This window comes from Ceratotherium simum, chromosome 24, assembly GCF_057802395.1.
Source record: "Ceratotherium simum simum isolate JZ-2026a chromosome 24, ASM5780239v1, whole genome shotgun sequence".
Lineage (NCBI taxonomy): Eukaryota > Metazoa > Chordata > Mammalia > Perissodactyla > Rhinocerotidae > Ceratotherium > Ceratotherium simum.
Window position 1 is genome coordinate 34,016,426 of NC_141923.1, and position 15,168 is coordinate 34,031,593.

Genomic DNA, 15,168 nt, shown 5'->3' on the forward strand with positions numbered 1-15,168 from the left:
TGGCTATGTAAACCATTTGAAGGCAGGACTATACATATCATGAATGTAATATCTTTGGGTTCCTTGGAATAAAGAGAAATTCAAGAGAAAAAAGTTGTAGATAAAAACTTTCCCATCATTTAGAATCACATGATCATCAAATTTTAATGCTATAAGAGATGATGAGGATGTGGATAGTAGCAAACCTTTACTGGGGGCTTGTTAAGTGCTCAGCCCTATTCTGTGCTCTTAGCCTCACAGTAACTCTATGAAGGAGGCACAGTTATTATCCCTATTTTACAGATAAAAAACTGAGGCACAGAAAAGTTACAGATTTTATTCCAGGTCTCACAGTTAATGAGTATTTTGCTTAAAAAAAAAAAAAGTGAGCACTAGCTTGGATCAATGAATTGATTTCCCATGATCATTTACTCTTTTCCTTAATGGCCACAGTTTTTTTACATCATCCACTGGGTAATAACGTTTTGGAAACTGTTATTATATTATACCTTATAAAGTTACTATTATACTTTTTAAATTTCTCTAGAAGACTGTCCTATCCTTCTTAAATTACTTTTATAGACTTTTTCAAATTAACACTCCTGATTTATATTAACATTGACTTTGTTCATGTTTTCCCTGGAAACTTTAAAATACTAAATTTTATTGTTGACAGGGACCACTTTGCAGGAATTATGAAATGTCTGCTTTTTTTTCTTACAGGAAATGATGAGCAAGTTATCCTGCATGATGTTGAAAGGTAAATAAGATTGTTGGTATGTGAAGGTGATTGACTCTGTTTTTTATATGAAGAGAAGCAAATATCTCTTTAGACCAAAATAGTTTTTGTTATTTGAAGAAAATAACATGAAACCAGCTATCCTTTTCTGAAAAAGATTCTTATAATAGTTTTGAAATAAAATTTTGATTAATAAAAGAAAAAGATTTGCAAAGTTGGTATGAAATTATAGTCTTCAGATGAAAATTTAAAAGGAGAGGTTGGAAGGGAACGAAACATAATAATAACAATGATAATTAAAAAATGATAGCTAATATTATTGAGTTCTTACTATGTGCTAGGCACTGTTCTAAGTGCTTTGTGTGTATTAATTCATTTAACCTTCACAATAATTTTATGAGGAGATACTCTTACCTCAATGACAGATGAGGAAACAGAGGCACAGAGATTTTAGGTGACTTAAGGTCAGGTGGTGCTAGGCTCTAAACGTAGGCAGCCTGGCCTCAGAACCATGCTCTTACTCACATACCAGACTGCCAGGAGATCCCTCTTATACTCCTCCTGGCATCAGACCTGGCTGCTTTAAAGCTTTCCCTTGCTTTTTGGAAATCAAGCACCACCCCCAAATCTGTACATAAGCAGATGCATTCTATAGTAAGTGAAAACACAAACTCATCTGTTGAGTCACTTCTAAATAGTGCAAAAAACAAACTTACCATGAAATCTATAAAAAGTCTCTTCAATAGTACTTTTTTTACCTAAAAGTTGAATACCTACTTTTTTAGGAAATATAATATCCTTTGGGTTTAGCTGGTTGACTTTCTCCTGGAAATGAAAGAGAACCCCACTCGAGGAAACAAAGGGCTAGGACTCTGCACTATGTTTGCATGTATGTGTGTGCCTTTGTGCCTCTCTCTGCTCTCTGTCTCTCAGCAGTGAGACCTTGGATGTGTTTGCTCATGAAGATGCGGTGTATGGCTTGTCAGTGAGCCCAGTGAATGACAATATTTTTGCCAGCTCCTCAGATGATGGCCGGGTTCTCATCTGGGACATCCGGGAGTCTCCCCATGGAGGTAGGGTTACTGTGCAAAAAGGCTGTGGATTGTGTTGAAGAGTTTGATGTCATGTTCTTGTAGATACAATTTATGACCTGAGTAACCTGGGTGGGAATGATGTAAAGGGAGAGGAAAGTCTCACGTGGGGCCATAGATGTGTCTCTGGAGGTCCCATCCTACCCCTAAGTAGTCAGAAGTGAGGCACCTTTGCCATTCCTTCTCCGGACACCTGTGAATCTCCACAAACTTTTGTACCTATAGTAAACACCACAGTCTCTTGGTGTTTAGTGGCCCCAAGGACTGGAAGATGTGGGGCCTCACTGTGGAGGGTAGCCACCATGGGCCAGCTCTGTGCACGGTGCTGACAGGCACATATTCTCAGTTATTTACAGAGAATGGAGGTGGTGGGCACTTTCTTGCATCCTAGTTTCAGGCTTGTTACTTTGCTGCAAGAGCCACAGAACCTCAACTTAACTGTGTATAGGAACTTAAAATGATGGCAAATACACTTTGTTTAAGGGATGTTATCTGGGTGAGTTCCACTTCTAGATGTGCTCTTTGAGTCTCTGAAGTGTAAAATGAAGAATTTGTTTTGTTGAATTTCTCTAAAGTTCTTCAGGAAATACATCTTTTCAGCTCATTTCCTGCAAGAGATTTCTCTCTGTCACTGTGCCTGTCTTCAAAGGCTCTTTCCTCCAGCATACCCCCAGTGTCACCCCCACCCCCACCCCCATCCCCACCCTCACCCTCACCCTTGGTGCAGCTTTGTCATGATCATACCTGTGTACATAGAGTTACTGTCCTGCCTGGCTTGTCTGGTAGGATCTGGATCTTTTTATTATTCTATATTCCGAGCATTTAACATGTGGGCTGTGCTCATTATTGAGGTTCAAGCTATAAGAGAAGCTTGTTCTTAGGGTCAGGCTGATAAGGTAGCTGCAAGCAGTGGCTGTGGTTGAGTCACCATGTGCTTGGTAGGTGAAATTCTCCTTTGTCTGAACGGCCTGCTGGCTTAGATGACTGAGCGCCCCCTCTGCCTGTGAAGTATCACATATGGGAATCATAGACTGGGGAGTGCTTTCTGTCTGTTGCTTCTAAACATCTTCCACAGGAGTATGTCCTCCCAGGTAGCAAAGTGATTCCTTCCTCACCTGGAGCCAGCTAATATATGCAAAGGGCTGCAGGGTTTCTAGGTGAAGTTGATTAGGAGCTGGCTGGATACAAGAGAAGTTCAAGTATTAGATGCTTTTTTTTAGTATTCTAATACTGGAAGTGAAATCATAAAATTCTAGACTGAGGCCGTTTTCTTTTCAATTTAGGGAGAATATGATCAGAAGGGAAAACTGCACTATTGTTTTGCCTTATCTTCGTTTTTCTCGTTGTTTTGCTTTGTCTTCATTAAGTCTTTATGTAGTTTTAAAACTTTTAATTTCTAAAACTAGTAATTTTGGATTAAGGTATAATAATCCTACCAGTAATTGGTTGTGCATTTTTTCAGCTTATGTGGAATTCAGTTTTACTTACTGTAAGACAGCTTATCATCCCATTTACGGTGACCATTTCTGTTTTGTCACAGGCTCTGAATAGGTGCTATATATATTTCTGAGTGTTATAGGTTAAAGTTTGTTTAAATGGGTTTCACTTGCTGTTTTCAGACTTTCTCTGTGCAGAAAGTGTGTGCTAGGACTTGTAGGGACATTGGGAGTAAGAGTGACTACTGGGATGACGTACTGCATTGGGGTTCCAGCCCACTGAGGTGGTTATTAAAAAGGGGTACACTTCTGCTTGTTTGCCTGCCACTGGCCAAAGGTACCCAAGATGAATTGATCATAATTTCTCTCTTCACAGAGCCCTTCTGCCTGGCAAACTATCCATCAGCCTTTCACAGTGTCATGTTTAACCCTGTGGAGCCCAGGTTATTGGCCACAGCTAATTCAAAGGAAGGAGTGGGACTCTGGGATATTCGAAAACCTCAGAGGTGAGCCCCCTTTATTCATAAGGTGTTAAACTTTTCCCCGCGTCAGCTTTCAGGTAATGTGATCAGCCAGCAAGGATTGTGAGAACCTGTTCAGCAGTTGATCTCAATTGGACATCTCCTAACACATACTGCTATCTCTGAAGCCAGGGGAGCCCTGTCCCAAGGGACAGGCAGTGTGAGAAATCCGTACTCCTTGTTGAGAAGTCATGAGCTACAATCAGAACTCTAGATAGGGTCGATTCTAGGAAACTTATGAAGTAGTGAGGGCCTCCCTTCAGTACTGCCTTCTGTCTTTAGGCCCAGAGTTTTCCAGTTGCATGGGAGCTCTTGGAGGGGGGCTGGGGAGGATGGGAGGAATGGGGGGTTTTGTCAAACTTATGGCCACTGAACCAGTGATTTTTAACCCCAGGCTGGAGGGGGTCCCTAGATGGGCTTCAGGAAAACTGTGAACCCCCAAATTGTATGGAAATTATATTGGGTATTCATCTAAGTGCATTTTTTGAATTTGCTTTTTTCAGTTTCTCAAAACGACCAGTGACTAAACAATAAAGAGCCACTGCACTACATGGTGTTAGGGACATAATTTGTTTCCCCTTCTGTTTGCATTGTTAAAAGAGTACATAGTCCTAAACCTATGGTACAAATCACTAAGGGGGAATTTGAGGCATCATTAGGGGAAATGTGTGGATGGGGGCAGGTAGGAGGCTCTTTCATGTTCCTTAAGTCCCATGCGGGAGGGATGACCTTTTATGGCACTTGTACGTAAAGCTAGCCTTGCTGTATAAAAGACTTAACATGCAGTGCCAGCTCCTCTGGAAATTCTACGTGGAGGTAACTTCCCACTTTGTACAGCAGTATTGCAGAAGAACATCATGGAAAGTAAACAAGGTTATGATTTATTTCATGGGCCTCAGATGAAAGGGGCAATTAAGTAGATAGGATTATCTTCCTTGGTGATTTTTAGTCCTAGCTGATTCTCTCCGTGGGGCAGTCAGAGGGGGTTGGAACAATTGTAGCAGATCTGTACAGCCCAGAGGAGTGTCTCTGGTGTTGAGCAGGGCTCCCTGAGGCTCCATAGGGCAGCAGAGATTTCTCCCGCCCTCTCTGTTGCATCTCTACCTGGCTCTTGCTTTTCCATGCTGCTGAAATGTCTGTAGTGGCAGGACCCCTATTGTGCCTTTACGCTGTGAAGTTAGGGAGGCTTGTTCTCTGCCAGGAAGACAGTCTCCTCTGTTCAGCTTTAGCATTCTCTGCCACTTCAGGACCTTTAGGAACAACTGCTCTGCCTCATCCATATTACAAAAGGCAGGATTTGGACTAACTACTCCAGCCTTCTCCCAACCTTCTATCTCCCGTACTTATAATTGTAATGAATAGCTAGCAACTGGAGTGGAGCTCTGAGCTATTCATCCCCAGAGGAAAGTTTGAGTAGTTTATGATGTCAGCAGTGTCTTGAAAGAAGAGGAGGGTTGAGTGTTTTAATTCTCTTCCCAATTTCCCCCCAGCTTCCTCCACCAGTTTCCTACTGTGCGTTGTGGGCCCTCCCCCCCTTTCCACTTGTTTTCTCACTAAACATGGCTTCTTTCTTTTTAAAACATTCAAAGTGGATTACTGTTTTATTTTTATAGTAACATTTGTTAGATTTAGGGTTTATATTCAGAGAAGTGTAATGAAAACAAAATAAAACAAACTATCCCATCTCTAAATTGTCTGTTACTTGTATGTTTTTTAAATGTTTGTACATCAAGTGGTTCTTCTTCCTGGTCTCTAGTCACTCTCTCTAAAGGTGAGTACAGTGAACAATTTCTTATGTATCTTTCCAGAACATAATTTAATGCATATACCAGCATGTTTATGTATCCTTTAAGAATTTTAGATTAAAGAAACCATGTAATAATACCCACTGTTCTCAACTTCTTTTTTCAATTAATAATATGTCTTCGAGCTTTTTTCGTATCAGCACTTACAGATCTAGCACATTCTTTTTTATGGCTACAAGATATTCCATTTATATGATGTACTCAACAACCAGGACTTCTTGTTTCCAACGTGGGCTGTTACAAACAATGCTGTGTTAAACCTGGTTGCGTGTCTATCTTGGCTTACCTTTGCAGAAATATCTGTAGGGAATTACTGCATAAAAGAGTGTATGTTTTTACATTTTTAACAAAAATTGTCAGATTGTCCCACCATCACCAAAGGCTATACTGGTTTGCAAACCTGTCAACTAAGCATGAGACTACATGTTCCTCTGGACCCTCACTAACACATAAACTGTTGCTAGTCTTAGGGCGAAAATATTATCTTCTTGTTTTGATTACTTCTTCAAGTATGAGTGAGGCTATATGGTTACTTTGGTAACTTACAGTTTTCAAAGCCCATATGGGAGAAAAGTCATCTAATAAGGTTAATTGCCAGTCTTGACTGATTCCTTTCTTGGAATAAAAGGAGGAGCACAGTGCTGTGGGGATTAGGAGGTTTTTACCTGTTTTTTCCAACTCTTCTAAGGTTCTATGTGGTTTTATGGCTGCGAGGCAGAAAAGGGGCATGAAATACTCTTGGGGTCTTGTTCCACACATCCACTGATGTTTTGGGATTGGATTACAGATCTTTTCTGTTTGAATTCTCTCAGGACAAGTTGGTTGGGAGAGTATGAGAGGACCCTTTGTCTTTCCTATGCAGGATTAATTATGCTGAGTTGTAATAGATCATTTGTCCTTTGAATACAACTGCCTAGAAATCCCAACCCAGATCTTGGGGCAATTCTGAATCCCTTGGGAGGACAAGCCTGGAATAGGTTAGATCTATTTCAGGTTACCTAAATTCTAGGGAAAGATTTTAGGGAATTTGTGAATTCCTTGTAATTGCAGGTAAAATTGTGTACTTGTATATCTAAGCACATGTGGCATTTTTTTTCTAGGGATGGGGAGAGAGCTTTTACTAGGTTCTCATAGAGACCCTTGACCTCCAAGAAGATAAGAGTCACATAGTGTTCTAAAGATTCTAGATTTCAAGCCTATACGTGACTTCCAGCTTATAATAGCTTGGGCGTGTGAGTGAATTCTGGGCCTAGTGGAGAGGCCTACTGGCCTCCTAGAAACAAATATAATCTCCATGGAGCAATAAGGAGACCTCACACTAAACTCCTTCCTGGCTTAACCTATGGGTTATTCCATGCTGGAATGGTTTCTCTGACCTACCCCAAGCCTAAGCCGTACTTCTCTACTTTAGCTTGGTAGCCTATAGGAGAGTAAGCAAGGTTGTTTGTCCTAGTGCTCCCCTGAAATAAGCTGATTAGTGGGCTGGCTAGTAGAATAAAATGTCAGCTCTAGCAGGGACTTTAGTTGTCATCTGATCTGACTTCCTCATTGTAGATTAAGAAACTAGCCCAGCAAGGTAAGGGGAGGCAGAAGGACTTGATGATTTAGAGTGCAGCATCTGAAGCCATACATCCAGGGTGCAAATCCAGACAGTACACTTTAGTAGTCGTATGATCTTGAGCAAATTACTTCACCTCTTAGTGCCTCATAATAATAAATAATAGCTAACATTTACTAAGCATTACTTGCCAGGGATAATGACAATTATATAAATAATTCCTTATTTAATCCTTATGACAATCCTATGCAGTAGATTCTGTTATTCCTTTTCCTGGTAAGAAAATCAAGGCACAGAGAGGTGAAATAACTTGTGTGTCTGTTTATAATACTCCCCCCCTCCCTTTTTTTACTCAGTTGGGGTCCTTGTACATTCTAGTTTTCTTCCATCTATGCTTCCTTGCAATAGAACTTTGTCAGAATTCCTCTCAAATTTTTCCAGTACAGACCCGTCCAACTCTGAAGTCTGAGTCCTTTAGACTTTCTGCCTCTCAAGTTAAACCAGGCCCAGCCATCGTCTACATGCTGGCTTTCCAAGTTTCCTGCTCTTCTAACCCTGGAAACCTGCACATGCTGTTTATTTTTCTGTAAAATTTTAAAACAGAGGTTGTAAACTAGTTGCTCATAGGCCAAATTCAACCCATAGAGATATTTTGTTTGGCCTACACGATATAATAGTGTCTGGAAAATTACACAGAAAAATCACAATTTCTAACATCTCTTGAAAAAGTCAGGGCCAGCCCCAGTGGCCTAGTGGTTAAGTTTGGTGCGCTCTACTTCAGCAGCCTGGGTTCAGTTCTTGGCATGGAACTGCACCACTCATCTGTCAGTGGCCATGCTGTGGTGGTGGCTTACATACAAAATAGAGGAAGATTGGCAGCAGATGTTAGCTCAGGGCAAATCTTCCTCAGCGAAAAAGAGGAAGATTGGCAACAGATGTTAGCTCAGGTCGACTCTTCCTCAGGAAAAAAAAGAAAAAGTCAAAAGATCTGATATCATTGGACTTTTATTCTCATATGGCAACAGTCAGCTGAAGCTGAGTCATGAGTTTCCTCTTTAAACTTTTAGGATGTGTTAAGGATCCCACTACTCCTTGATGTTTTAATCCAGGTGTGCTTCCCTCATTTATATTACTTCCCTGGCCCTGTAGTCATTGGAGTTTGAAAGCTCTGCTTTAGGGATTTTAGTGGTAATGAGTGGGCCATAGAGTGGGGAACTTGAGTATAAGTGACTGGATAAGAAAGAAAAGTTCGCGTATACAGGTATACATTGCATGTTTGGGCAAGATTTCATTTATTTCATTTAGATTATTTATGCTGATATCTTTTCATAACTATCCTGTCCTTTGTCACTGCCAACATCCCAGTTATGTCTTGCTTGGACTATTGCAGTGGCCTCTGTGAACAGTTTTCAGAATTGAAATCTTCTAGAGCATTCAGGAAAATTCCCCTGCCATTACTCTCCTTGTCTCACCCTTTTTATTGCCTGTTTTAGCTGTCTGCTCACTTACCACCTCTCTCCCTTCTCATATCTTTAGTTTCTGTCAGTTTCTGCCAGGAACTGTTAGTTCTATGACAGGTAGCAGTATATTGCTTTGACAAGGATAATAAAGAGAGTGATTCTTTCCCACTCACTGATAAAACTACGGCAAGCCAGGAATTCCTGTAAAGACTTACCTTATAGGATGGTGCTTTTATGTGTTGTGTAAATGACACATCTGAAAATGGGCAATGAGTGTAAATTCCTACTATCAGAAAGAAATTGCTCTTAGGACCTCACCTGGTTTTGGGGGCCTCTAGGTTAAACGTCTGTTCTGTGGGGCCTGTGCCAATCCTACTTCCACAGAGACAAATTAAGTGTAACTCCTTGCCTTTTGAACAAGCTAGATAATCTCAGCCACATTGCATTTGAGTGTTGCTAGTACTATTATGGGAAAATAGAGCCCAGGGGTTCAACTTCAGAGGCTGGAAAAGGCACTCATGCTCTGATGTTTGTTGAAACTCAAAGAATGAAGCTCTTCAGGCCTTGGCCTCCTCCTTCTCAGAACGTAAGACCGTCAGGGTAGACAAAGATTCTTAAATTTCTTTCCTTTTTTTTTTTTTTTTTTGGCTGAGGAAGATTCACCCTGAACTAACATCTGTACCAATCTTCCTCTATTTTGTATGTGCATCGCTGCCACAGTGTGGCTGCCGACGAGTGACATAGGTCCGTGCCTGGGAATTGAACCCCAGGCTGCTGAAGCGGAGCACGCCGAATTTAACCACTAGGCCATGAGGCTGGCCCCTAAATTTCTTGAACAGGACCTAAAAAGCACTATACAAGAAAGGAAAAAATTGATAAATTGGATTTCATTATGAACTTTTGTTCATCAAAGACACCATTAAGTGAAAAGATGAGCCAAAGGACAAGCCATAGTCTGGGAAAAAATATTCATAATACATGTATTGAGCAAGAATTCATATCCAGAATATATAAAGAACTACAAATCAGTAAGTTCAAGACACAAAACTCAGTTTTTAAAATGAGCAGAAGTGTTGAATAGGCACTTCACAAAAGAAGATATCCAAATAGCCAATAAGTATTTGAAAGGTACTCAACTTCATTACTCATGAGGGAAGTGCAAGTTAAAACAACAATGAGTTATCACTATACACTCTGAATGGTTAAAATTGAAGAGACTGATAGTACCAAGTATTGACAAGGGTGTGGAGCAACTGAAACTTGCATGCACTTTAGGTGAGTGTAAATTGGTATAACCACTTGGGAAAACTATTTGTCAGTATCAACTAAAGCTAAACATATGACTCCGTGACCAGCAATCTCACTCTTAGGTGTATCTAAGAGAAATGAGTACATATTTCCACCAAAGACGCGTACAAGAATATGCAGAGCTGCTTTATTCATAATAGCCAAAAGCTAGAAACAACCCAAATGTCCATCAAAGGAGAATGGATAAATAAACTGCAGAATAGCCATACAACAGAATATTACACAGGCATAAAAAAGAATGAACTGTAGATACTCACGATGACATGGATGAATCCCATAGCCATAATGTTGAATGAAAGAAGCCAGATACAAGAGAGCATATACTGTATGATTCCATTTGTATGTTGTTAAAGAACGGGCGGGTTATAGAAGTCAGAATAGTGGTTGCCCCTGGGTAGGATATTGACTTAGGAAGGCGGGCGGGAAACTTCTAGGGTTCATATCTTTGAATGAAACTACTAGGTGGTAGTTTCATGGGTGTATACTTCTGTAAAAATTTATTGAGCTGTATGCTTAGAATTAGTGCACTATACTGTATTATGTTACATCTTACAGTACATTTTTAAAAAAAGAATCCAAGGTCACTATTGTCTTCAAGTGGATATTTACCCTCTTTCCTACAATTCCAATCAGCTTTTTAGGGAGTGGCTTGAAGGGGCAAAAGAGGGAGAGAAGAGAGTCAGGAGGACCCAGCAGTTTAGAAGGTTTTATAGAAAACTGCAAGAGAAAAGCTAGGGGTCATTGGAATTTAGTTGTCAGAATGATTAGCTCTAATCAGAGGACATGGCTTCTCCACTCCTTTCTTTCTTCTCCCACTCCCCCATCCTTACCATACATACATATTCAATACCCAGGCAAATGTTCCATCCACTGAAACCTGTAATAAAAGCTTGTTTTCTCCCTGAAACTGTATTCCTTTCTTAACTTCTTTGTTTTTATTAATGTCACCATCACCCTTATAATCATCCTGGCTGAAATCCCAGAGTCTCATTTGACTCTTCTATCTCTCTATATCTCTGCTGTAACCAGCCTTGTTCTGTGTTAGCGCCTGGCTGCTATTCTCAGTCTGCACGTCCCTGCCCCACTTCAGGCCCATGTCATTCTTTCCATAAAGTACTGACTGCACTGGCTTCTTAACTTGCCTCTTGCTTCTGGCGTATAGCACATATTCTTAAACATCACTTTTGCCATTCCCCTACCCAGGAACTTTAGTGACTTCTCATTATCTTTGTTCATGGCCCGGGAACCTATAATGGGGCCATGAAAATGTTTTTTTGGAATGAATGTATGACCTACTTTACTGGATAAAATAAAAATTCCTTAGGCAAGCAGTCTGCCTCTTCTCTGGTGCTGGTGTCCCTTCTCCCCTTTTATCCTCCTCCACATACAAACACATAGAGGAGAATTTCTCCTTTTTGCTTAATTTTTTGTTTGCCTGTTCAAGTCATAGTTACCCTTCAAGGTGCAAGCAGGGAAAGTGTCCCTGCTAGATCTCCCTGTTACATACTCTTAAAGCTTTCTTTACTTACTGTCTCCAGCACCTAGCACGGTTTTGGCACAGAGTATGTGTTGAACGGATGAAGATTTCCCTTACTTCTAGAGGAAGGGATTGCTCTATTCAGAGCCTCTGTGAAGTCTTCATGATCTGTGGCATCCGTGTTGCATGTCTCAGTCACTGCTTTTGCCATTTTTGGTTGTCTTTTAATATGACTATGTTTTATCTTCAGCTAGAACAGTATTATGTCTTTGATTTCCTTCTCAGTGCCCAGGAATTGCTTCTCAGAAAGGAGACACTTGGGGGCCAGCCCGGTGGCACAGCGGTTAAGTGCGCACGCTCCGCTTCAGCGGCACGGGGTTCGCAGGTTCAGATCCTGGGCATGCACCGACGCACTGCTTTGTCAAGCCATGCTGTGGTGGCGTCCCATATAAAGTAGAGAAAGATGGGCACGGATGTTAGCCCAGGGCCAATCTCCCTCAGCAAAAAGAGGAGGATTGGCATTGGATGTTAGCTCAGGGCTGATCTTCCTCACGAAAATAAAAAAGAAAAGAAAGGAGACACTTTTCCTAATCTGTACTATTACTTGTCATGTTTTTCTGTGGATTTTTAAGGACAGGCAATGTTTTATTCGTTTTTCATCTCTAGTGCCTAGAACAGTGCTTAGAATGGTATGGAGCCTCAGTAAATGTTGAATGAATGCACGGTGTAATACTCATCCTAAAACAGTCTGTATTTTCAAAGCTAGCTTTCTGTAATATTTTGTGGACCTATTAATTCCCTGAGTGAAAAGACATGGATCAAAATGTTGTCTCTCTAAGGAGCAAACCCTTAGAGAAGGTTGTAAGGGTTCTTGCTGGGCTTTGAATGCCCGTCAGAGTTATGTCGGGGTGCCAGGGATTCTGGTGAAGTTGCTTTTAGCTTTTGGGCCACAAGGTGGAGCTCTAGAATCAGTTTTTTGTCCACTGGAAGACACCCAGGACCCTGGTATCCTAACCCAGTGATTCTCAAACTTTAGAGGGCATCAGAATCACCTGGGGAGCTTGTTAAAGCGCTCCTTGCTGGAGCGCAGACCCAAACATTAAATTGTCGATCTGGAGTGGGACCTGTGAATCTGCCATTTTACAGATATTTAACAGATACCCCAGGTGATTTAGCAACTTTGCTAATCCTGCAAGATGGAAGCTGTGGTTATTCAGGGGTCCGTGTTGGATTTGATACTGTGTTCATTCGGACCCAGGGTCTTCAGGCTTAGGCCAGAGCTTCCCTGTGTCCATTCCTTCTCACCAAGCACAAATGTGTCTTTTATACAAGAGACTTAGCTTCAGACTAGAGCATCTGGGGAATGTCTGGATTTCTGGAAGCATGTACCAGTTCATAGCCTTCCTTTAATACTCCCTAAGTCTTGTTACTCAGGAGGAAGTGATGTCAAATCCCTAAATCAAGTTGACTTTCTTATTTTAAAATCAAATCTTGACTTTTTATTTTTAAAAAACTTTTTATTTTTTGTGGTAAAAAAAATTTCATGTATATATAAAAGTAGAATAGTGAAATGAACTTCATTATACCTGTCACCCAGCTTCAATAATTAACCCCTGGATAATCTTATTTCATTAATTCCTCATCTCTGACTTCCCTTCCCAATTGTTTTGAATCTATTTTCATATAACATTTTATCATTTCCTCTGTAAATACTTTAATATGTATCTCTAAAAGATAGTTCTTTTTTTATAATTGAAGTAAAATTGACATAACATAAAATTAACCATTGTAAAGTGAAAAGTTCATGGGGCGCAGTGGTTAAGTTCACATGCTCCTCTTCAGCGGCCAGGGGTTCACAGGTTTGGATCCTGGGTGCAGACCCATGCACTGTTTATCAAGCCATGCTGTGGCAGGCTTCCCACATATAAAGTAGAGGAAGATGGGCACGAGTGTTAGCCCAGGGCCAATCTTCCTCAGCAAAAAGAGGAGGATTGCCAACAGATGTTAGCTCAGGACTAATCTTCCTCACCAAAAAATAAATAAAAAATAAAAAAAATAAAGTGAAAAGGTCAGTGGCATTTAGTACGTTCACAATGTTGTGCAACCACCACCTCTGTCTAGTTCCGAAACATTTTCATCACCCCAGTATAAAACCCATACCCATTAAGCTGTTACTCCCCAAAATACTTCTCCCTGCCCTCTAGCTCCTGGCTACCACTGATCTGCTTTCTGTCTCTATGGATTTACCTGTTCTGGGTATTTCATACATCATGTGACTTTTTGTCTGGCTTCTTTTACTTAGCATAATGTTTTCGAGATTCATCCACATTGTAGCATGTATCAGGACCATTCCTTTTTATGGCTGAATAATATTCTGTTGTATGGATATACCACATTTTGTTTATCTGTTCACTCATTTTTTTTGGTGAGGAAGATTAGCCCTGAGCTAACATCTGTTGCCAATCCTCCTCTTTTTGCTGAGGAATATTGGCCCTGGGCTAACATCTGTGCCCATCTTCCTCTACTTTATATGGGATGCCGCCACAGCATGGCTTGATAAGCAGCGCGTTGGTCTGCACCTGGGATCCAAACCTGTGAACCCTGGGCCGCCGAAGTGGAGTGCGTGGACTTAACCACTATGCCACCAGCCGGCCCCTGTCTGTTCACTCGTTGATGGACATTTGAATTGTTTCCACCTTTTGGCTATTATGAATAGTGCTACTATTAACATTTGTGAATAAGTATTTGTTTGAGTACCTATTTTCTGTTCTTTCTCATATGTAGGAATGGAATTGCTGGGTCTTATGGTAATTCTAAACTTTTTGAGGAACTGCCAAATTTCTTTCCATGAAAAGATAGTTCTTTTAAAATATATAACCACAATATTATTATCACACCTAAAAAATTAATAATTCTTTAATATCATTGCATATTTAAATAGTGTTTACATTTCTTAATTGCCTCATGAATGTTACAATTGGTTTTTATGAATCAGGATTTAAATAAGGTCTATAGAAAGCAGTTAGTTGATATGGCTTCTAAGTCTCTTTTAATCTGTACTCTGCTTCTCACTTGTTTTCCTTACAATTTATTTGTTAAAGTAACTGGATTATCTTATGGAATTTCTCACATTTTAAATTATAGTGATTGCATTCTTATACTGTCATTTAGCATGTTCCCCTGCTAAACCCACTGTTTCCCATAAATTGGCTTTAGATCTAGTGGCTTTTAACAGATTCAGGTTTGATTATTTTTTGGTTACAAAAATATTTCATGGATAGTGTTACATACATCCATAAGGAAGCTAAAAATGTCTAGTTTTGTCTCTCCTTTTGTTTTAAAATACATTGCCCAACTTCTTAGTTTAGCTTTTTATGATACAAGTAATGCTGGTGAAGATGTGGAGAAACTGCATCACTCATACATTGCTGGGGAATGTATAATAGTGTAGCCACTCTGGAAAATAGTTTGGTAGTTCCTTTATAAATTAAAAATAAACTTACTGTGACCCAGCAGTTGTACTCTTAGGCATTTATCCAAGAGAGATGAAAACTTATTTTCACATGGAAACTTGTACATGAATGTTCATAGCAGCTTTATTCATGATAGCCAAAAGCTGGAAACTACCCATATGTCTTTCAATGGGTGAATTAAAACTGTGATACATTTATACCATAGAATACTACTCAGCGATAAAAAAGTGAACTATTGACACATGCAACAATTTGGATGAACCTTAAGGGAATTATGCTGCTTGAAAAAGCCAATCTCAAAAGGATACATACTGCATGATT

General features: G+C 40.2%; 1 protein-coding gene across 1 annotated transcript in view; it reads left to right on the forward strand.

The window, feature by feature from the left end:
* The window catches only part of DCAF5 (DDB1 and CUL4 associated factor 5), a 110,907-nt gene that overhangs the window by 26,796 nt on the left and 68,943 nt on the right, over window positions 1-15,168 (forward strand). Inside the window, exons 3-5 of the mRNA XM_004426279.3 lie at window positions 703-739; window positions 1,652-1,791; window positions 3,622-3,751. Coding sequence (XP_004426336.2) covers window positions 703-739; window positions 1,652-1,791; window positions 3,622-3,751 — 307 coding nt within the window. The remainder of the gene's footprint in view (window positions 1-702; window positions 740-1,651; window positions 1,792-3,621; window positions 3,752-15,168) is intronic.